Source organism: Aulonocara sp. 'chitande type north' Nkhata Bay, linkage group LG16 (genome assembly GCF_057382095.1).
Source record: "Aulonocara sp. 'chitande type north' Nkhata Bay isolate Kocher_YH1m ecotype deep benthic linkage group LG16, A_spYH_male_GT1.1, whole genome shotgun sequence".
Classification (NCBI taxonomy): domain Eukaryota; kingdom Metazoa; phylum Chordata; class Actinopteri; order Cichliformes; family Cichlidae; genus Aulonocara; species Aulonocara sp. 'chitande type north' Nkhata Bay.
Window position 1 is genome coordinate 30115309 of NC_141359.1, and position 23778 is coordinate 30139086.

The 23778-nt window shown below is 41.0% G+C and overlaps 1 protein-coding gene across 2 annotated transcripts; it reads left to right on the forward strand.

Moving 5' to 3' along the window:
* The first annotated feature begins 257 nt into the window (after nt 1-257).
* Nucleotides 258-23018, forward strand: ranbp2 (RAN binding protein 2). 2 transcript variants are annotated; one of them, XM_086267706.1, is made up of 30 exons: nt 258-477; nt 2992-3059; nt 3148-3259; nt 4538-4690; nt 4977-5207; nt 5366-5499; nt 5973-6168; nt 6407-6547; nt 6658-6817; nt 6937-7118; nt 7462-7658; nt 8167-8290; nt 8855-9016; nt 9159-9296; nt 9593-9724; nt 9875-10102; nt 10204-10287; nt 10431-10572; nt 10704-10798; nt 10887-15357; nt 15769-15846; nt 17758-17934; nt 18773-18859; nt 19052-19227; nt 19413-19653; nt 20415-20501; nt 20618-20772; nt 20869-21142; nt 21325-21680; nt 21931-23018. In XM_086267706.1, the coding sequence occupies exons 1-30, from the start codon at nt 406-408 to the stop codon at nt 22234-22236; spliced, it is 9159 nt and encodes a 3052-aa protein (XP_086123832.1). In that variant the 5' UTR covers nt 258-405; the 3' UTR covers nt 22237-23018. The 2 variants fall into 2 exon arrangements, with proteins under 2 accessions (XP_086123832.1, XP_086123833.1); XM_086267707.1 differs by lacking the exon at nt 15769-15846.
* Nucleotides 23019-23778: the final 760 nt, after the last annotated feature.

The following is a 23778-nucleotide window of genomic DNA, read 5'->3' on the forward strand; positions in this document are numbered from 1 at the left end:
CATGATATAGCATGATTTGTTTAAGTTAATAGTATTGGTTACACATATACATGGTTTAAATATCTGTTTGTTTAATTTAATTTATGTAACAAAAGTTAGCCAAAATATTTAGCAAATTAAGGATTAAGGCTTAATTGTTGGAGAAATGAGGATTTTCAGGTATTTGTAACAGAACCCTTCAAACTGAAATGCGTCAGTCTGCGTCAAACTGAATTCTTGTTCTCATTGGTTAAGAAGTCACGTGACAGCTGCCGTTTGACGGCATTGAGACTGCGCAATACCATCATGGGGAGTTTACGTCAGGCGAGCTGATGTTCGCGTCAGTTTTGTTTTAAATATTTAGTGAATTTCTGGTTTTCTATGTATCACATTCAGCCGCTGTAGAAGCCCCTGACCTTGGAAGCTATGCGGCGAAGTAAGGCTGAAGTGGACCGTTACGTTTCCTCTGTGCAGAGTTCCTCTCCCTCACTCAAAGAGGTAAGTTAAGCCCGCCGAGGCTAACGTTAGCATGCTGCTGCCATCATGTCAGATCAGCCGGTATGAGGTACGACCTGTTCACATGTTCAATGAGCACTCGTTGCTTTTTTGATTATGATGACGGTATTTCGGTTGACTCATATATCGTTCTCTGTATAACCCCCGTCCCCCGGATAGTCTTAAAGACTATAGCTAACCGGCCGGCGTGATGACGCCCCGTCGTGTCCTCCCCTTTATACTCGGGAAAATGCGCGGCATGGGATCCCTTGAACAGCGCCAGCTAATCAGCTATGCTAGTTAGCCACGACAGCGAGACAAAGCTAGTTGGATAGGGTGTGCAAGTTTCATTTCTCTGGAAAAGCGAGGTTTCGGTTCAGACAACAATTAAAAATGCTCGTTGCTTCATTGTATCAGGAGCAGCAAGCCTAACTTTGTTCAAAAACTGGTGGTTTTAGCATAATTGCAAACAGACTTGTCTGTTAATCAGGCACAGTTCCAACGTTTCTTGATTTGTTTTCGTTCTTTTTAAGTATTGTTTATTCGTTTATTTATTTGGATCGGATGTGACGGGGGAAACTGCTGCACCCACAGAAAATCAGAATATTTAATGAGAAATAAATGCAGTGTAAGAAAACATTGAATGCATCAGAATTCGGGCTTATCAACAGTCTGAAAGTGGCTTAACTAATAGTGATTAGTTCGAAAGTGTACTGAAATGACAAAGAATACAGAAATATATGCTAGTGTTATTATGAGATCTTGATCATTTGTTTTGTAGATATCTTTTTAATGTTGCAGCTGAAAATGTTGGTTTAATTGCTTATACATATCTACACCTACACCATGGCAGCATAATATGCTAGTCGATCAGTCAATTACTTGAGTAAATGTGATGCTATGTGGTCAGTGGTCCTAACCATGCTCTCAAGTTGCTTTACCTAGTCAGGGTTTTGTTTTTGCGTAATTCCAACGATATTTTGGTCTTACATCAAAGTAAAGTCATCAGGATTGTGTTGTTTTTTTTTTTTTTTTATTGATGTAGTGTGTGTGGTTTAATGTACTCAAGCTTAGAATACACTTTGTGTGCTTAAGATCAAAAGTAATTTAAAAAAATGCACGGACCTCTAGAATAGAATAAACCTTTATTATCCCACGAATGACAAATTTGGGTGTTACAGCTCCTAGAGCAAGGGGAATATAAAGTATAAAAGGAAGACAGTGGTCCTATATACATAAGCAACTGAAGTTCGTGTATATACAGGTAACAATGTATAGAAAAAGTAAAAAGTTAGGCCACCCGTTGTGCTTACATGCATAGTCACCCTCCCAGAGGCTTGTTTTCAGTCAGGAGAAACCTTGGTATTGTAAGATTAACAGTCTAGCCCAATGGTATTTGTAGAGTTGCACCAGTAAAGCCAAAAATGTAGTTTTGTTTGACAATAGATTCGCACTACTACACATACTTGTGCATTTTGTTGTGTACAGTAGTGTGTGTAGTCTGGAGACATTTGCCTGAAGAATTAAATCACAAGATTGGGTGTCATGCTGTTCAGAGCTTAAACCTGTATTCTTATCAGCAAAATGCATTCCTAAACAAACATACAGAAATTAAATGTTTTTGTGATTTGTAAGTAAAATGTAATTATGAAGGACTTTTTAAGACGGGAATCTATTTTTAAAAAGTGCGTTACAGGGAACAACGTATTGCACAAGAGCATTACCCAATTGCCTGTCTAAATAGATGAATTTTCAGCTTTTTTTTTTTTATTATAAAGAAGCATCATAGTGCGTAGAGGGAGAGGTAAACTGTTCCACAGTTTTGACGCTAAGGTGTGGATTGCGTGATCCCTCTTTGTTTTGAAATGGGTCTGTGGAATAGCCAGAAGAGCACTATCTACTATCAACTTATTCTACGTTGTTCACCTGACACTGAAAAAGTCAGTGATAATAGTTGTAGTGTGGTGGGTAGGAGAAGCTAGCAGTAAATCTGACAATGGGTAATGCTGTAATCACGATGGCTAAGATGTTACTAACTTTAGCCCCTGGGAGGAATAATTTCCCAAAACTACATTTTAGTTAATTCCTCAGGATAAAAGATGTTTTGGTTTGGGTTTTTTTTTTTGGTTTTTTTTCCTTTTTGTGGGGGTGGGGTGTGTAAATACCACAAAGCTGATCACTTGATCAAAACTAGATAATGAACAAAAATATCTTTCACTATTCTGATGTATTCCCACTTCACAAACTACTTGAACCATCTATAAAAAATTATGGATGGGCATGATTTAACTAGGCATTGGCAGCTCCATCTGCAGGATTTTTTTTTTTTTTGTATGGCTAAAAATGGGCCTTTGAGTTTGGGTATAGTTACTAAGCAGGTACTGAGTACTGGTGAGTATTTAAATCCCAGTAAGCCAGATAACTCTTCAGGACATGTGTAATTGCATCTTCTCACTATCATAACAAGATGAATCCATTTCCTCATCCTGGTCCACATATTTTTTTTTCTCTCCACAGAAGCCAGTCAAAGGGTTTTTATTTGCTAAATTGTACTTTGAAGCAAAGGAATATGATCTTGCAAAAAGGTAAGCATGTGAGCCTCTCCATTGTTTTGACCCAATGCTTGTGTGTCGCTATATTGTTTGTAATTCCTGTCTTTCATGCTTTTCCTAGGCATGTGTCAGACTATCTCAAGGTCCAGGAGAGGGATCCTAAAGCACACAAGTTCCTTGGACAGCTCTACGAGAGAGAGGGAGACATCAACAAAGCAGTTGGATGTTACAAGGTAAAAAGAACATCTTAGTGGAAGCATTTCTCCCTTTAAAAGTGTGTCAGAATGTGGTTTAAGAAATCATAAGATTCAGGTATGAAATGAGGAAATATTGTTTAAATGACAAAATGATGAACAGCTTCCACAAACCCCGTATTTGCTGTCAGTTGCAAGCTTTGATTTTCAGATTCAGCTTCCTTTTGTTTGAGAAATCAGAAAGATGATTGACCTAAAATTCCTCCAATTGTCTATGTACATAAGTGAATATGTGTGTGGGTTTAAAAACTGCTCTGTAAGTGCTGTCGGTGCAACTGCTGATTCATGCTCACACCAATTTAAATGGACCAACCAAACTCGTATATTTACCTGGACACGAAAGGGAAATTACCCACATGCACTTTGAATAAATTTGGTTAGTTGTGATGAATGCATATAAAAAAAAAAAAGTTAAAAATAAGTATCCTCTTTGTTACTATGGGTAATTTCCCACAGCAAACAACAAGGCTTTAGATGTGATTTCTGTCTGCCTTTTGGTGTATGATTCTTTTCCTTTTTTTTTTTTTTTTTTTTTTTTTTTAATATAAAATGCACTGGGTAGTCTATCAAACTGAATGCTAAATGCTCTTTGTTGTTTTACTTTTTAAAAGATGAATCACCAAGCTCTCTGACATTCAGGAATCAATAATCAGCTTCCCAAAGGCACTGTTAGGGTTTTATTGCTATAGCATCAAATCTAGAAGATGAATGATGACAGAAAATTGAGAAAAATAAACTGTGATTTATTTGCTCTCCCTTCTTGTAGCAGTAACTTTTAAGAACATTAAACTCACCTTGAGGGAGTTTTTTACTGATTCATTTGCACCTGAACACTAAAACTGATGTGTACTGTAATGAAGCTGGTTCTCAGTTAATGAGCTGAAACAAAGTGATTCAGAGTCGGTGCTGAGACTCATCAAAACACTATCAGCTATATAATTGCTGTACATTTCCAATCTTTTTAAATGCACTCAAGCTGTGCTCTGTCCACCTGTGGGAAGTGAAAATGGCCCACTTAAAACAGTTTTTTTTTAAATTTTTTATGCACAGTTGGCTGACTGTAGTGCAACCTGTTTCTTGGACGTAAACGGCTCCAGTTGCTGCTGTAATAAAGAAATTAATAATCAGCACAGTGTGAGAAAGAAGAGGAGGTGATGAGTTTTTAATTCGTAAAGCAGGGAGAGAGAAAAAACTGGCAGAGCTTTTGATGCATATGTTCAGCTTCAGACTAAATGTTTTTCTTCGCTTCTATTGCAGCGGTCGGTGGATTTGAATCCAGCCCAGAAAGACCTGGTGCTGAAGGTTGCAGAGCTGCTTGTCAGTAAGCAGGAGTGTGACAGCAGGGCAGAGTTTTGGGTGGAGAAAGCTGCAAAGCTGCTACCAGGAAACCCGGCAGTTTTCAACCTTAAGGTGAAGCTCCTCCTTTCTTCTTTAGCTCCAGTAACATTCACTAAACATTGCCTTTGTCAGCTGTGAAGTCATTTGATCCCACTATTTTAGGTTGTTTAACAAACTGTTGTCTAGTTCCCAGCCTGATCCGTCCATCACTTTGCTTAATATTCTTAAATTAAAATGAGTGGGAGTTTTAATGTCATTTAGGTTTACAAAAACAGTCGAAGAAGAGGGTACAACTTAATTAAAAGTAGAAAGAATGCCACACTGAATGTCTTCTGTTCATTGCCACTGCTGCTTTTAGGAGCGCCTGTTGAGTCGTCAGGGTCAGCAGGGTTGGAACCAGTTGTTCGACCTCCTTCAGACCGAGCTGGCAGCGCGGCCGGCTGACGCCCACGTGAACGTGAAGTTGGTTCAGCTGTTCCGTCAGGATGGCCGGCTGGAAGAGGCTGTTAAACACTGCCTGGCTGCTGAGAAAAGAGCCATGCTGTGCAACAGTCTGGACTGGTACACTGAGGTGGTGTGCACACTGCAGGTTAGTATGGACTTTGCACTAGTGTCCTGCTAAATTAAAGTGTACCTGAATAGGCGGGACCAGTATGCTTTAAGTACTTCTATTTTGGGCCTTATACTCATCCTCCCACCTTTATAAGTGCATAAACTTTTCTAAAGAATGGATGACCTGTGTTTCAGGAGTACCTGGCTCAGCTCAGCAATGAGAAGATGAGTCGATGTATTCGGAGAGAGCTGTTGTTGGCCCGCTGCAGCCTGCTGAGAATCACACTATCTGAAAGCAGCGTGCAGCCAAGTGTAGATGCACTTAAAGAGTAAGTTGGGTCCTGGATTGTTCAAGAGAACTGGACTAAAATCTGGGGCCTTTTTTTTGTTTTGTTTTTTAAATTAAGGAGTAATTTACAACCTAATCTCTCCCGTGTATTCTGGTGACCACGTGTCCTTGTAGTAAAGTTTTAAAAAAACAAAGTTATATGGTTAAAAGTTAACATTCAGATTCTTTTCCTCAAACATTACTGATGTCAGAAAACCTTGCCAACCTCATAAAATGTAATTGAATCACATTAAGTTCTGGTCTTTAGTAAAAGTTCAGTCTGTTTAGGTGTAACAGGTTGTTTGCACCTGATCTACAGGTAAGAGAAGCAAATAAGTCTCAAGCTTTGACTATTTACAAGTCAAAAAGGCTAATTGTTGCAGCTGTTTCAACAAAGGCTAACATTGTTGTTGTTAGTTGTGTTTTTAGCATTCCAACTTTTTTGTAAACTGTTCATCTGCATTGTGCTTGTAGGTTTGACCAAGCTATGCAGGAAGTGAGCAGCGTTGCAGGCCGCAGTGCAGACGAGCTCCTTGAGGTGTTTGTGGAGATGAGAGGGCACCTCTACCTGCATGCAGGCACGCTGCTGCTTAAGCTGGCTCAGGATCGCCAACAAACCTGGAGGGCTGTTCGTGACCTGGCTGCACTGTGCTACTTACTGGCATATCAGGTAGTGAGACACCAAATGAGCAGATTCATTTACTTATGTTGTTGTTACTTTAAATATATTCCAGTAGTTGTACCATCGTGCAACTGTGCTGTCCCTTTTACCTTTTTTTTGCCTGACTTGCAAAGGGTAAAGGACTTAACAGTTCTATAAACTTGTTCAGGACCTAGTCGTGGTCTTTCAGTGAACGCTTTGCAGTTTTGTTTTTGTTTGTTTTAATTAAAGTTTGTTTTTCCTCCAGGTCCCCAGACCAAAGACAAAAGTGACCAAAAGAGATCAGACCGCCCCACAGTTTCTGGAGCTGCTGGCGAATGACCGACAGAGCCAGGCCGGCCACATGTTGTTCAATCTGAGTACAGATTCATCTGCCTTGATCAGTGAGGTCTGACCTTGGTTATATGTGATTTCACATGATTCTCACTGAAGTGTTCTTATGTCAACATGAACATCAATCATTCGTGTGTCAGTGTTTAATTATTTTTCTCTTGGTAGGTGGTGGAAGCTTTTGGGAACCGGATTGGTCAGGACTCCCTGTTTGACCTCCTGCGGGGTCCGCAGGCCTCTGCTGGATTATCTTTTATCGCCAATGATGACATTCATTCCCTTACTGCCATGGCTCCAGAGCTCTCTCAAATGGCCAAATGGGACACTGGTACGAACCAGTTAGCTACCTGAATACTAAAAAAAACTGTTTTGTTTGTTTGTTTTCCCCTGAAATTAAAGAAGCATTTAGTAGTGAGTAGTATAATAACTTTGCTGCTTTCTCTTTAGGCTCCATCTTGCTCCACAGTGGTCAGTTGCAACATCTGAGCTGGTTGGGACTCCAGTGGAACCTTCTGGACCAAAGACCACCGCTGCGGGAATGGCTACAGCAGCTCTTTCCTCGGCTTACGCTGGAAACCTCTAAACTAGATACCAATGCGCCAGAGTCAATCTGCCTGCTGGACCTAGAGGTAAGGTGGTGCTGCTCCTGCTCTGTGTGTACTGGTCTAACATACTCTGTAAACCTCCTCCTGGCCAAAGCACAGAAAAATGTATGAATAGATAAAAGGTTTTACTTGAGAGAAAATCTGGATCTTGGACTTCTGGAGTTTTTCTGTTGCATTTTGGTTCATTTTCATGAACTTATGTTGGCACTTTATTACAGCAGGCTGTGCAAAAGTCTTAGGAGACAAAATTAAGTAAAATGAAACTTCAACAAGCCAACAGCACTGCTTTTAATTTATAAATACAGTTTTGTTCTGGTATTTCTTTCAGTATTAAAGTTTTTTTTTCTCTTGTGTTTGCTCCATCAAGGTGTTTCTATATGGTGTGGTGTTCTGTAGCCACTGTCAGCTTCAGAGGACGGCAAAGATCAATGCTGGAGTCAATCAGTCACAACAACAGCTCTTTGAGCCTCGTTGCCTCCCTCTTCCTCTCCTCCGCCTCTTGACCACTGACAGACAGAGGGAGTGGTGGGATGCCATCTACAGCCTCATTCACAAGCGAGCAGCGTGAGTTCTAGTGCTGTCGAGAGCCAAATGGAAAAACATCCAGAACTATTGCATAAGCAAAAGGGATATGATTGGTTATGTTGTGTTTACTTAAAATGATTTAAACACTATTTTGAGGATCTCTCCCGATTTGAATCTAGTTTGTTTCAAATTAGTGTTGTCTTGTTCCTGTATGTTTAGCTCTGTGATTTATATAATTGCATAACAACTCTCTATTCTGGTTTTCAAATTGTTTTTTGATGGATTTAGCCATTTATTTTCCTCAGTATTTTCCCAAAATGGTTCAAATCAGTGGTCACTATCTGTAGTCTGTTTTAAATCTTAGAAAACTGTACTTAACAGGGCTAAACTCATTAAAAATACATTTCTAAAACCTCATTTCATTTCAATAAGCGATATGAACCTATCAAAACAGTACATTAACATTTAACTGCAATTAATTTATAGTCCCATTATTGGCTATGTTCATATATTCAGTGTTTTTGATGTGTGGCCTTTTGCTTTGCAGACCTGGTGTGTCAGGAAAGCTACGAATGATTGTGCAGCATGGGCTGAGCACATTGAGAGCTGGAGAAAAACATGGGCTTCAACCAGCACTGGTCATCCACTGGGCTCAGTGTCTTAGCCAGACGGTACAGAAACACACACAGATGCATACACTGTTTGCTTAAACTCAGTGAGTTGCAGGATGGTAAAGTGATTAAAATTCTAATGTATCTCTTTTTGAATGCTTTTTTATAAAATAAGGCATTTAGAAAGTCCCTTGTACCTTTGTACCCCTTGTATTGTAGCTTCTAATGGGAAAACCAGCATATTCTGACTGTGCTGCATTAATGTCATCAACTTCCTTTATTTAATACTTACTTTATTAGTAAGTAAGTCCATATGCTTTAAAAAGACAGCAGTCATCTACCGTCACAAGCTGCACTGACAGTTAAAAGCATGTAGGTAACTCAGAGCTCTCTCGGCTTTCACACCTGCTCCTTTCTGTCACTCAGTCTGCAGCTGCTAAACAGAATTAAGTGCAAGATGTCCAAACAGCCACATGTGCCACTTCTTTGGCTGCGTGTCTGCTGGATTTAAAACCACTAAGAAATGAGTTGTGACAAAAGGCTTCTGTGTACCATTCTGCTCCTGTGCCAGACTCAATTTCTGTGTGTTTTTTTTTGTTTGTTTGTTTGTTTTTTAATAACCAGGGGGATGGAGTGAACTCCTACTATGACCAGAAGGAGTACATTGGCCGCAGTGTCCACTACTGGAAAGTTGCCCTTCCACTGCTGGAGAAGATCAAAAACAGACGCAGTATACCAGAACCTCTTGACCCTCTCTTTATACACTTTCCCTCCAAAGATATTCAGGTTAATAATGTTCTCATTTCTTTTTGCATCCAAGTAGTTGTCATGTTTAGCCTCAGGTTTAGTCCCTAAAGACCTTGACACTTTCAGCTATACCTGAAAATCAGTCTGAGTTTACCTCTCTGTTTAATGATCTTCCTTTCAGATTTCTTCTGTGAAAAGTTATGAAGAGGAAGCAAGGATAGCATATGCAGTTCTTCTTGACATTGAAGGGAAAACCGAGGAGGCCATTTCTACCTTGGAAAGTATCAATAACATGTCCTCCATATGGCATTTAGCTCAGGTAAGCATAAAAAATATATACCTGGATTTATTGTTCACACCACAAGAAGCACTTGGGTACTATGGTTTTTGTTTGGTTTTGGGGTTTTTTGTTGTTTTTTTTTTTTTGTTTTTTTTAAAGACACATTTGTGTCCAAGTCTCTCTTAAAAACAAAAAATTAAAAAAACAGATTTTCATATAGTCCACTGTTATGTGGTTTCAGATGTTTCAAGTTAGTGGTTCTAACACTTGTAGAGGTGTTATATTCTAGAGTGTATAGTGATTTATTTTTTATTTATTTATTTATTTTTTGGCAGATATATCAGCGGCTGTCAGAAGAGGCCAGCAATGGTGTTGAGGAGACTCAAGACAGGTGCATCATGTTCTTGAGAAAGTTCAGGGCATACCTGTCAAAGATCTACAGCGCCAATGCAGATGACATTGAAAAGGTAAGTCCCAATTTGGAAGAATCAAAAAACAAAAACTATAAATTTGTACGACTGATGTTTAACTTGTGACACTTTATTTTGTTTTGTTTGTTTGTTTTTTGCTAAAGTAGAAGCAGTGTGAAATTAAAGTCAAAACTTTTTCTTTCCCAGCTGCCTGTCTCTATGGAGGAAGTTGTGGACCTCCTAAATGATGTGAACCAGCAGCTGGGGGAGAACGGGGAGGTCATGGATGAAGAGGATGAGAAGGAAGAGGGAGGCCTAAGAGGACCAGCCCACTCCAGCCCTGCTCATCTTGGCGAAACTAGTGCAACCATATCCCACATTAAGTTCTCCACTCCCTCTCCAAACAAAAGCATTGTTTCTCCTTCAAAAAGACTGGTAGGTCCATGTTGTTATTTATTTAAATGACTCAGTTTTTGTGTTTTTAGTCAAACACAAAAATCAATTACCTTTATAATTCATTCACATCCTTTCTTTAGATTTCTCCCAAAACACAACCTCATTGGGTGGAGGACCAGAAGAGTCTCCTTCAGATGTTGTGTCAGCAAGTAGAAGCCCTTAAGGTCAGAATTCATTTTTAAGATAATATTTTGTAACATTGTCCCTTGTTTTTAAACTGTGATCACTGTTACTTGTTGTGTTACTTTCAGTTTGGATTAAATCAATACATTTCAGATTGAGTTCACATGATGCTCCTGTTTTACAGAATGAGGTTCATGATCTGAGACACAACTCATCAGGCACTACAGTTTCTCCTCATCATAAAATGTATGGCGAGACTTACGGGGCTGAGGGCCTGCAGGAACCATTTACCCCGGTTCAGTCCTATCATGGAGCCCCCCTAACAGGTCAGTATGATACGCGGATCTGAAACATGATTAATTTTATATTTAAACACAAGATTTAATTTACCAAAGCAGTTTAGTGACATAAAACATTTTTGCATGTCTTTTTTCTTTTCTTTCTTTCTTTTTTTAAGTTGCCACCACAGGCCCCTCTGTGTACTACAATCAGTCACAAGCATACAACTCTCAGTATCTCTTGCGCACAGCAGCAAATGTAACCCCCACCAAGGTAATCATCATTTTAATGCTGAACAAGCTTTAATGCTTTAAAAAAAAAAAAGGAGTTTGTTACGTTTATTTTTACTCTCTTTACACAGACCCCAATGTATGGCGTAAACCGCATGCCACCTCAGCACAATATGTATGCCTACCAGCAGCCCACGCATACACCTCCACTGCAGACAGCCCCAGCCTGCATCTACCCTCCTCAAGAACAAGTCTTTGGTGCACCTCTACGGTTTGAATCACCAGCCACAAGTCTTCTTTCACCCTATGGTGAAGATTTTTATGGCCAGAGTGTTACCCAACAAACCAGTAACCCTACCTTACCTGAACCTGGCTATTTCACCAAGCCACCTGTAGTCCCAGTTCAACAACCAAAGAACATTGAGGGAAAGCCCATGGACTTTGGAAAGCTCTCCTTCAGCCAGCAGGCACCCACTGAAGTGCCCAGAGTGCCTAGTTTTGGTACAGGTGTAACTGCCCAGTCAACACCCTCGCCTGCTTTTAAATTCAACTCCAATTTTAAATCCAATGATGGTGATTTTACATTCTCAGCTTCTCAAAATAAGCACAGTGAAAGTTTGCTTGGCCTTCTCACATCAGACATTCCCAGTAAAACAGACACCGTTCCAGAGAAACCACAAACTCAGGAGCAGCCCACCACCCAAACGGGCATCTTCACCTTTGGAAACAAAAATGTTACCAGCTTTTCATTTGTTGATTCTGCACAGAGCACAGCTGCTGGAGGCCTGTTTGGGAAGGTGGATCAACCATTTCAATTTGGGGACATGTCCAAGCCAGCGTTTGGAATGTCAAAGCCTACAGCAGAGCAGGAACGGGCAGGGGAGAGTGACAATGATAGTACTCATGCTGAGGAGGATGAAGATGGGCCTCACTTTGAACCTATTGTCCCTCTTCCCGATAAGGTAGATGTGAAAACGGGTGAGGAAGAAGAGGAAGAGATTTTCTGCACCAGGGCAAAATTGTATCGATTTGACACGGAGACAAAAGAGTGGAAGGAACGGGGCATCGGCAATGTTAAAATCTTAAAACACAGCACTAAAGGCAAGGTCCGCCTCTTAATGAGAAGGGAACAGGTCCTTAAGATCTGTGCAAATCACTACATAACACCAGATATGTTGCTGAAACCAAATGCCGGCTCTGATAAATCTTGGGTATGGAATGCTATTGATTATGCAGATGAGGAGCCTAAACCTGAACAGCTGGCCATCCGTTTCAAAACTGTAGATGAGGCAGCACTTTTCAAAGCCAAGTTTGAGGAAGCCCAGAAGATTGTACTCAAATCACTTGACAAGACAAATCAACAGGAGAGGAAAGAAAAAACCGTGAAAGATTCTGAATCGATTGCAGCCCAGTTTGCACTGAAAGAAGGAGAATGGGAATGCTCTGTGTGCTGTGTAAGAAATAAACCCACAGATGTACGGTGTGTATCCTGTCAAAGCCCTAATCCCAACGCCTCTTCAAAGCCAGACATTCAGGCTGCTGGGGAAGTTAAACCTAGTTCTTTTACATTCAAATTTGGCACTGATTCAGCAAAACCAAGTAGTTCTGGCTCCACATTTACTGGATTTGGTGGTTTTGGATCTTCTGAAGCCTCTTCATTCACATTCGGTCTCAGCTCCTCAAAATCTGCAGACACTGGTTCCAGTACATTTGGTGGCTTTGGAGCCCTACTTACCAGCAAACCAGGGCAGTGGGACTGTGAATCATGTTCTATAAAAAATGAGGCCAATGTAGACAGTTGTGTTTCTTGCAAAGCTCTTAAACCCTCGGCTAAAACAGCTGCCGCAGCACAAGCTGCACCAGCTGCTGGTGCACCTGCAGCACAACCCGTTCTGTCCAGTGTTGACTCTGCTGGGGTTGCTGCCAAGTTTAGTAAGAAGCCTGGACAGTGGGATTGTGATGTGTGTGAAGTAAGAAATGAAGCCTCTGCTGGTAAATGTGTATCCTGTGGAAGTCCAAACCCTGCTGCTAAGCCAACAGAGGGGGCTTCATTAGGGTCAAATCTTCCAACAGTGTCGGGACCACAAGCAAAGAAAGATGGACAATGGGATTGCAATGCCTGTCTGGTCAGAAATGATGCATCAGCTGCTGAATGTGTTTCCTGCAAAGCTCCAAATGAGAATACATCTTTAGCAGCTAGATTTGGTAAGAAGGATGGAGAATGGGACTGCGACACTTGTCTCGTGAGAAACGAAGCCTCTGCTGATAAATGTGTGTCCTGTCAGACCCTAAATCCTAACGCTAAAAGCACAAGCAGCACTAGTTCCTCATCGTCGTCCTCAAAATTTACCTTTGGAACAAAGAGTCCGTCAAGTCAGCCTGTTGGAACTGGATTTACAATACCTTTTGTAAGTGGGGGCACCTTTCAGTTTGGTCAGAGCAAAGATAAAAGCTCACCTGCTTCTTTCAAATTTGAAGCTCCCCAGACTGGATCTAGCACAATCAGTTCGTCAAGCTTCTCTTTTTCAATGCCCATTGGGCCTGGTGGCTTCAAGTTTGGTGTTCAAGACCCTCCAAAAGAATCCCCTTCAAATGATAATCAGACTCAAACTGGGTCAGCCTCCAGTATGCTCAAAAGTATAGCTGACAAGCACAAGGAGAAAGAAACTGTTTCTACACCCTCAGTAGAGCAAACGGAGGAAGAACAAAATCCATTAATATCTGGAAAAGCAAATGCGTTCAGTTTTGCAGACTTGGCTAAATCTGCTGGAGGAAACTTTCAGTTTGGCACGAAAGATCCAGAATTCAAAGGTTTCTCTGGAGCTGGTGAGCAGTTGTTCACATCATTCCAAGCAACCCCCACCAAGACAGAAGCCTCAAATGAACTGGAGGATGATGATATGTATAAAACAGAGGAAAATGATGACATCCAGTTTGAACCAGTGATCCAGATGCCTGAGAAGGTGGACCTGGTAACTGGGGAGGAGGATGAACAGGTTCTTTACTCTCAGCGTGTCAAACTGTTTAGATTTGATGTGGGTACCAGTCAATGGAAAGAGCGTGGTGTGGGAGTTCTCAAATTCCTGAAAAACACTACAAATGGTCGGCTAAGGGTGCTGATGAGAAGAGAACAAGTTCTCAAGGTTTGTGCCAACCACTGGATCACCACCACCATGAACCTTAAACCCCTGGCAGGCTCAGACAAAGCCTGGATTTGGTTGGCCAATGACTTCTCTGATGGAGATGCTAAACTCGAACAGTTAGCTGCCAAGTTTAAAAGCCCTGAGTTTGCTCAGGAGTTTAAGGAAAAGTTTGAAGAGTGTCAGAGACTTCTCTTGGACATCCCTTTACAAACCCCCCACAAGCTGGTTGACACAGGTAGAACAGCACACCTCATTCAGAAGGCAGAGGAAATGAAGTCTGGTTTGAAAGACCTGAAATCATTTTTGACTGACGAGAAAACAAAGATAAAAGACAATGACACACAGGGAGATATTGCAACAGCTGGTGACATTTCAAGCCTTGTAATCAAGCCCCAAGGTGACACCACCGGCCCTACCTTGGAGTGGGACAACTACGACCTCAGAGAAGATGCTTTAGATGACACGGCTGACTTGTCGGTCTATGCCTCCCCTCTTGCCAGCAGCCCCCTGAGAAAGAACCTATTCCGCTTCGGGGAATCCACTGGTGGGTTCAGCTTTAGCTTTCAACCTGGCATCAGCCCCTCAAAGTCTCCTGCTAAGCTCAACCAGAGCTTGGGTACTGATGACGAGCAGGATGTCACCCAGGATGAAGAGCGGGACGGCCAGTACTTTGAACCTGTGGTCCCCTTGCCAGATTTGGTGGAGACTTCTACAGGAGAGGAAAATGAGCAGGTGGTCTTCAGTCACAGAGCCAAACTATATCGCTATGATAAAGAGTCAAAACAGTGGAAGGAGAGAGGAATTGGAGACCTGAAGATCTTGCAGAATTATAACGATAAACGAGCGAGGTTGGTAATGAGAAGGGATCAGGTGCTGAAGATCTGTGCCAACCACTGGATTAGTCCAATCATGAAGCTGGAACCTATGAAGGGTGCAGAGAAGGCCTGGGTCTGGAGTGCTTTGGACTTTGCTGAGGAAGGAGAGGGCAAGCTTGAGCAGCTGGCTGTGAGATTCAAGCTGCAAGAAACCGCAAATACATTCAAACAAGTCTTTGAGGAAGCCAATGTTGCTCAGGGAAAAAAAGAACTCATGACTCCAGCGACATCTAGAGTGGTTCCACCACAAGACAGTGGAACACCAGGATCTGCAAAGACCACTCCAGCTGTATGTGGCAAAGCAGCCATTGCCGTTCTTGAAGAGACGACTAAGGAACGTACTGAGCTTCCTGCAGACACTGGATCAAGTGCATCTGCATCACACAGTCCTGTCAATCCCGGAAAGACTGTGGTGTCTCCCCCAAAGTTTGTTTTTGGCACTGATACCCTTCAGAAGATTTTTGGCACTCCTAAATCTCATTCTGAACCCGAGCAATCTACAGCATCTGGTTTGAAAGCCAACGGCTCTGGTTATACTGCCAAGACTTCACTTCAAGTTCCTGCATTCAAAATCCCAGAGAAAGGTAAGAATAAAAAAGGGGCGTCTGAATTATATTTGCATTACTTTTGAATGATTGTCTCAACGGTTTCAGTTCATTTCCTTTTTACCCGATCGTCCTATTTCATCTGCATCTCACTGCTTCATCATTGCCCACACCTTTCATTTTTAACTGGAACACAACGTGTATTTCCTCCGTCGACATGCTCCCCTTTTATATTTGTTTTGCAACATGCACATTTAGTGGAAATTTTAGAGACAAAACATGACTATACTGCACATATTTTACATATCCATAGGGTTAATAACACTGTTATCAAATCAGTCATTGCACAGCTACAGTATTTCACATTTTTCAGTCAATTTTGGCATTTTCTGATTATGACACCAGCCTCACAATTAGTCTCTCTTCACTCAACAACCCACCATCCTTTAGGGCTGGATTTTAGGCTTTTCAAAGATAACCCAATGGCTTTTTGGACCAGCTCATCAACCACCCAATTTGAAACCCCAGGTACTCTAATCACTGCAGTGTGTGTTAACACTTCTCAGCTGTCACGTGACTGGCCCTTACTACTACAAAGAAATAACCTGGATGCACGGAGTGGAGGAAAAAAAAAAAAGCAAAACAGTCAAGCTAATGTGTTGCATGCCAAGTGTGTGAAGGTTTCAGTTTTTATTATTCAGTAATTTTAATTGTAGTTCTTTAAGTAGCACTTGTGTCACAAGATTAAATAGTTTTGCACTGAAGTAATGCAAAAAAGCAGAAAATATTTAATCTGATTTCATCTGAATCATCATGGAAATGGTGTTTAAAGCACTGAAATATTTAAGGAAAAAAATTAAACTTGGAATTAAATGTAACAATCTTTTCATATGAGTGTCATTTTCATAGTGTGGCTTGCAGTTTTGTTTATATTAGCTGAAAGTAGATGAAAGATAGAGGTAGCCCCTGTGTCTAAAGGGTGAAGCTGAAATGTAACTGCCTTAAATGTGGTCAATCATTGACCAGGAGGGGGCAACTATTCTGGTTGCGGAAAGAATTTGGATTGCGTAGACCTGAATGGGGAAAATTACAACTACTCCCTTGATCTATGACATCAGTAAGTAATTTCTTGAAGATCTGTCGCTAGTTTTTAGCCTCATTGAACATCATGTTTCATATATTCAATCTAGAAATTGGTCTATGTTACCGGGTGTCAAAACAGGAACAGACCAGCAGCTTTCAGTGACCAAGTGTCAGTGAAGTATAGGCACTTGTACAAATTGTGTGAGTTGGTATAAAAGATGGACGGTTTCTTAAAAGCAACTTCAACACAGAACATTACAGATTTCTATTTAGTGGCCACCAGGGGGCGCCCAGTAGTTTCAGAATGATTTGGGGTTGAATAGAAAATCACTTTCCTGATGCCTTTATGGGCTCAGTTGCTAGTATCAGATTGTACTAATTACAACATTAAGTCAATTTTGGAGCAGGGTTAACCACAATTAAAGAGCTGTCAACCACAAATTGTTGACCAGTGAGCATTCAGGTTTGCAGCGAGATCAAATCCTTGTTTTGTCACATTCAGCTTTAAAACACCTAGATGATGAAAGTCCTCAGCTCGAGGCTTTAACAAATAAGTGGCATCATGGCTAGATCCACACTTCTCAACTTGGAGAGAAGTGTGGACCTCAACTCGAAGCTTTACAAACTGGTCAGTGACTTCATGGTGGCTACATCCATCTCTTATAGACAATCTGTACAAAAGTGAAACACGTAGGTTCTTTGATTTGACTTGGCAAAAAACAAATGTTCACTTATATTTATATTATTGTTTCATATGAGTCTTCAGTCTGGATTGAAGGTCTTACACTGCGCTTTATTTCATGTCCTGTATATACCAGAGAGGCTGAATTAAAGAGTACAGCGATGCCACAATTGTAGTGTGGGGCAGTTAGACTAGCACCAGAAAGGTCTTCTGAAAGGTGAGCTGAGAGCAAAGGGCGTTGCTTTAGAGAGGAATGTACTGTGCAAATGTCCCATGTGCCATTTTTAGTGCTGGGTCTGTAGCAACAGCATGGAATGTAATTCCTCATCTGGTTTGATTTCTCGCAGTGAAACTCTAATCAGCAAAGGCTAATTAGAGTTAAAGCTCAGGTATTTATCCTGTTTAATGTTACGATACCATGTGTCCAAGAGTAAGTGGTGTAAACGAGACCATGCAGAAATCCTCTGCTTATAAAACATGTCTCACTGTTGTAAATCAAATGCATGATGTTCTGTTTTGCTGTGCATGATTTTGTGTGTGTGTGTGTGTGTGTGTGTGTGTGTATAATTAACACCTGTGGTTGCAAAGGCTTTTAATTTTTACATTTTGGCCTGTCTTCCAACAGTTCTTTCCCAGCCTGACTTGTTTACTCCTATCATATCCATCTATCATAGGATCCCCTCAGGCAGAGGGAAGCAGTGCTAGGTCTGATGAGGATTCGGAGGTGGAGATTGTGTACATCAGGGAACCCACAGCTGAGCAGGCAGCTTTAGCTAGGAAGCTCCAGCTGCCCATCACCTTCTTCTGCTACAAGAATGAACCAGGCTACATCAGTGATGACGAAACTGACGGTGAGACCCAAGATATGGAACGAGGGTTTGTTAAAGTGAACATCAGTGGTTGTACATATGACATATGACTCGCTGAAATAAATCTGCTTATTTGTGAATCGTTAACATTCCCAGGAGACGATGTAAGAAAGTGAGAATGCTAAAGTTTTGGACAGAAATGGATACCAGTGTTTAAAATAACAATATAGCACATAGATGCTATATAGACATTTTTTGTTAGCTTTTCAGTTTTTATTCCTTTCTTTTGAACCCCAAAAAATGTATCCAGTGCAAAAATGAATGTGACGCCAAAGGGCTGCTGGCACTGGTAAATGTCACCTTATTTGACAGTTTTGAGAAATAAGGGTGGTATAAGAGATGTACATGACTCTTTTTAATAATTGGTAATTTATTTTGAATATTTGAACTGCTCCCACATATGATGTAATGAGTTATTAGAGCCAGAAGGTAGCAGTAGTACACGGTATTTCTCTATAAGGATATACATCTGTCCTGACATAAATATCAAAGTGGAACCTTAACCTTAATTAAAACATGTTATTTGGAGTGAATTTTTATTTAAATTTTATTATTTGAAACTGTAATTTCTGCTTTTATAAGACAAACTAGTAACTGTCCCATTCAGAAAGCTAAGAAAGGACTTATTGGACTTTTTGTTTGTTTGTTTGGGAGGGGGGGGTTCTCCTTTGACATCAAAGTTCAGTAATGCCTCTTTGGTTTTAAATCTGAGAATACAAAATTGCCTTTAATCTTTAATTCATTATGGGTTGAAGTCTGAACAAACACTATAATTTTCTTTGCAAACATAATTAAAGGAAACATTTGTTTTAAACTTCAGATGAAGACTACGAATCAGCAGTGAAGGCCTTGAATGGAAAGCTCTACCCTGATACTCCTGAGAAGAACACTGCAGCTTGTGGTGATGGTATGTAGTCTAAACCCTGTTACATGTTATTATAACCAACTCATTTTTCAAAAGACAATTGGTTTGGTTTAATTCTGCTACTATGTTAAAGGGTTTTATGTCGATCTGTTATAGCCATACAGCCCAAAATTTGTGTACCTTAATAAATGTTATGTTGATTTTGAGCCTAAACTTGCTGTTTGCTGCATTCAGAGTCAGACTGTCAGGTGGTGTGGGAAAAGAAGCCAACACCAGAGGAGGAGAAAAAAGCCAAAAGCCTCCAGCTTCCACCCACCTTCTTCTGTGGCCTGAGCACCACAGACAGCGACCCGGACCAGGATAAGCCTGAGGACTTTGAGACAGAAGTCCGCAAAGTACATGAAGTCCTGGTAATGGCTCCGAATTTACATAGATAATTCTGATTATACAAGCAGAAAACTCAACTTTTGTTTTTTAAAAAACAAACAAATGTTAACTTTTTAAATTAATTATTTTACTCTGTCAGTAATACTCAGAGGCATCTTAAGATGGGTATTAATTTGGAACATGTTATTAATTTGGAAATGTGTATCAGGTTGCTCAGTTAGACAAATCTAACGAAGCCTCCAGCAGTCCTGCTGTGACCCCTGAAATGCCAGCATCAGGGCCATCATCCAGCAGAGCAGAGGCTGCCGACAGCACATCTACAGCAGACAAACAGACCACAGCAACTCCAAGCAGCAGCTCTCCCATTGACCTCTCAACTAAGAAGAGTGTCGAGCTGGAGTCCAACACTGAGAGTAAACCTGCATCTTTGACTGCTACAACAAGTCGAGGTAAAAAAGTGTGAAAAACGGCATAAGTATTTTCAAATGAAACATAACTCTCCATCTTCAGCCACATACTTGATGGGTTTTCGCTCCAACTTTTAACTTTAATTTGAAATGTTATGAAATTTTTTTTATAAAATGTTAAAATGAGGAGCTAGTTTGGATGATAAATATTGAATACATTTTTGCACAGACAGAATTTCAGCTGAGGGTTTCTTTTATACTCAGAATGTTTCTGGGAAGTTATTAAGATAAGATAAGACTTTATTGATCCCACAACGGGGAAATTTTAGCGTCACCTCAGCTCAGGTACAGATATATGAAGGAAATACAAAAATACAATTAAGTACAATCAATGAAAAAAAGTAAGATAATACACTATATACAATGGTAGCATACACACTATGTGATTATGGATATAGTTGGAAATACGGAGGACATAAACTATATAGCTTGGAAGGTCATGGAAGGTCCATTATACATGAAGTGGTGACCGTGGATATTCAGTGTCCAGTGACTTATGACATCGTGATTGAGGAGTTATAGAGTCTAACTGCTGTTGGGATGAATGATCTGGGAAAGCGCTCCTTCCTGCAGCGAGGGTGTTTCAGTCTCTGACTAAAGGAGCTGCTCAGCCCACTCACATACTCATGCAGTGGGTGATGTGGGTTGTTCATGATGGATGTCAGCTTTACTAACATCAACCACCTCCACAGACTTATTATGAAGTACGGAAGTATTTAATGTCTTTGTTGTTCTGGCTGCAGACCTCTCCACCTTTGGCTTCAATGCATCTGGCTTCTCTTTTGCTGAGTTGGCCAAAAATACAGATGGATTTGCATTCGGATCAAAAGGTTGGCTTTAACATTAAACATTTTCTTCAGTTGTTTATCTGGACTGTTGTTTTGTTTCACTGCTAATTATTTTAATTTTCCCTCTTAAAAAAAAAAAAAAAAAAAAAAAATTGTAGATGCTAATTTCTCATGGGCAAATGCTGGAGCAACAGTGTTTGGATCTGCAGTGACCTCTCAGCCTAAAACCAATGCTGATGACGGGGGAAGTGATGAAGAAGAAGCTCCTAAAAATGTGGACATTCACTTTGAGCCCATAGTATCTCTGCCCGAGGTACATAAATGTGCTAAGCCCTAACATTTTAGTACAATTAGTAAACTTGTATTTATTTTCCATAAAATTGTATTTATCACTGTATTTATCACTCAGGTGGAGACAAAGTCTGGAGAGGAGGACGAGGAGATCCTGTTCAAGGAGCGCGCCAAACTGTATCGATGGGACCGGGATATCGGCCAGTGGAAGGAGCGCGGCATCGGTGACATCAAGATCCTCTTCCACCCAACCAAACATTTCTACCGAATCCTGATGAGAAGAGAACAGGTGCTGCGGGTTTGCGCCAACCACAACATCTCAGAGGCGATGGAGCTCAAACCCATGAACGCCTCAGCGAACGCACTGATCTGGACTGCCACTGATTACTCAGGTATACCTACAGCATCGATGTGATGTTGTATTGTGCTGCGTTGTGTGATTTGTCTGTAAATACTCACTAATAATCATTCATCTTGGATTTTTAAACCACTTGCATGTGTTTATTTCTTAAGGCAACATGGGGATTATTTTTCACCTGCTCTCTTTCTCCTCGCCCCCTTTTTGATTATCTAGATGGCGAAGGTGTGATTGAGCAGCTGGCGGCCAAGTTCAAAACCCCTGAAATAGCCGAATCCTTCAAAAAGACCTTCTGCGAGTGTCAGAACCGGATGGGCCAAATTGATGGTGATGCTTCGTCTCTGTGCTCGCCACAGATGTCCAGAATTCAGGAGCACTCCAGAGACACTAACCCACAGGTGTTCCTCAAGCTGGCAGCTGATGGCCAACCTCTGGGCACAATCACTATAGAGCTGTTCTCCCATATTGTACCCAAAACTGCAGAGAACTTCAGAGCTCTCTGCACTGGTGAGAAAGGCTTCGGGCTGCGGGACTCCATCTTCCACAGGATCATACCAGATTTCATGTGTCAGGTGAGGAAAGATCAGGGTTTGGACTTTCAAGATCAGATGAATGTAAAACTTGTTTGATTACAACAAAGTGGAATTTACTCTGGGTTGACGGAAATACACCCTGGTTGCTGTTTGTAATCATAGCACAGCTCTGTAGTTTGATGTATGAAGTATTTTATTGATGCCATGACAAATCAGTCCTGTTGTTTAAAAGAAAACTCTCAGGAGAAAATCTCTAGCATCACTAACAAGTGCTCCATTGGTCTTTCAGGGTGGTGACATCACCAAGAATAACGGCACAGGAGGCAAGTCCATTTACGGCGACAAGTTTGAGGATGAGAACTTTGATGTCCGGCACACAGGCCCGGGCATCCTGTCGATGGCAAATCGCGGACGCGACACCAACAACTCGCAGTTCTTCATAACCCTGAAGAAAGCCGAACACCTGGACTTCAAACATGTGGCTTTTGGCTGGGTTCGGGATGGCATGGATGTTGTGCAGCAGATGGGAGAGCTGGGCTCAAAGGCAGGCCCTCCAACAAAGAAGATCATCATCACAGACTGCGGACAGCTGTAGCGTTTTAATGTTAAGATGAAGCTTTACGGCTTGGTTTAGGTTATTAAGTTAAGATCAGCTGAGACTCTGGATGAGAGCAGTGTGTGCAGTACTAACATTCCTGCTAAAACGGAATCTTTAGTCACGAGGCACCGATCACAGGGCTGCTGGTTAAGTTGTTCGTCACAGAAACTTGTCCACAGTAGCCTTGAATTAGATATTCTTTCACTGTCCTGACATATTCACGAAAACAGAAGCGAGTTGGTAAAGGAGTGGAGGCTTTTGGAACAAATGTTGTAAACTTTTGCACTTGCGTCTTTATCATCTGTCAATAAATTCTCATTTGTATTTTGTGTGTATAAATGTACATGGACTATTTTTTTTTTCTTTCTTTTTCTAAATGTTTGTTCCTCCTTTTTGTCTTGCATGTGCTCTGTTTCAATGCAGTTGTTCCCTCCATGAGCTCCACTCTGGTATTTTTTTTTCTCCCCTTTTTGAACAAGTCTTAAGCCACTGCTCTCCCCTGCCTTTTCCTCCAAATGCTGCCTCCATGTACTTTTAACTGTTGGGCGCCCACAGGATTTTTTTCTGTTTCAATGGATTCCACAATGCAGGTAATTGGACTTCATATGTGCCCATGCAACCTGAAGTAATCTCACTTTGTTGTGGCTCAATGATAATCTGGTTTGAATTTTACGAAGGGGATCCATTTCATGTATAGTTTGAGAGAAATAAAGGCTGAAATGGTGCCACTTGTACCAAAATATGCTTATTATTAAACAATAAAGTTGCTTTACGAATAATCGATGGTTTTATGGCTTGTCCTTGTTGACTTAATTTTGCTCTGATACAGTTTGCAGGTTCACTCTGGGTATTTTTAGACTTCTATCGACTTTATTTCACCACTTAAAAGATTTTGCATTCAGGTATTTAATGTGACAACGTGGATGAGCATCAAACTATTTGGAAACTGGAAACTTGCACTCTTTCTTTCCATTACCAATGGTATTTTTAATTCAGAGCTTAAAGTAAGATAACCTTAAAGCGAGTAGTTGCATTAAGTTGTCTACAGCAGGGGTGGGCAACTCCAGGCCTCGAGGGTCTGTGTCCCTTCAGGTTTTAGATGTCATTGAACCAACGCAGCTGATTTAAATGGCTAAATTAGCTCCTCACCATGTCCTGAAGTTCTCCAGAGGCCTGGTAACGAACTAATGTGATTCAGGTGTGTTGACCCAAGGTGAGATCTAAAACCTGCAGGACTCGGGGCCTGGAATTGTCTACAGCCTGTATATAAAAGATCCACTCTAGACTCAATGGTTGAGTGTTGAGTTAAGCCATAAAGCTATTCAGATAATTGCAGCATTAAAAAGAAGTTTGGGCATTTTTGTAATCTGTCATGCACAAAACATAAAGCCCCAGTGACACAGGCCTAGAGACAAGCAACCCCCCTGAAAACTATGGTTGTAGTTTGCTGCCAATTGCTAGTTAAAACTGGCTGCAACAAATATGGTACTACACCAAAAACCTCCTTGTAATTCCTCAGGTTGGTGTCTTTCATGCAAG

Bases quoted from the DNA above. Each gene is read 5' to 3' on its own strand.
- ranbp2 (XM_086267706.1), top strand. From the start codon at position 406: ATGCGGCGAAGTAAGGCTGAAGTGGACCGTTACGTTTCCTCTGTGCAG. The intron at 7,659-8,166 runs GTGAGTTCTAGT...TTTGCTTTGCAG, and splicing joins CTCATTCACAAGCGAGCAGC to ACCTGGTGTGTCAGGAAAGC. The intron at 19,228-19,412 runs GTAATGGCTCCG...AATGTGTATCAG, and splicing joins GCAAAGTACATGAAGTCCTG to GTTGCTCAGTTAGACAAATC.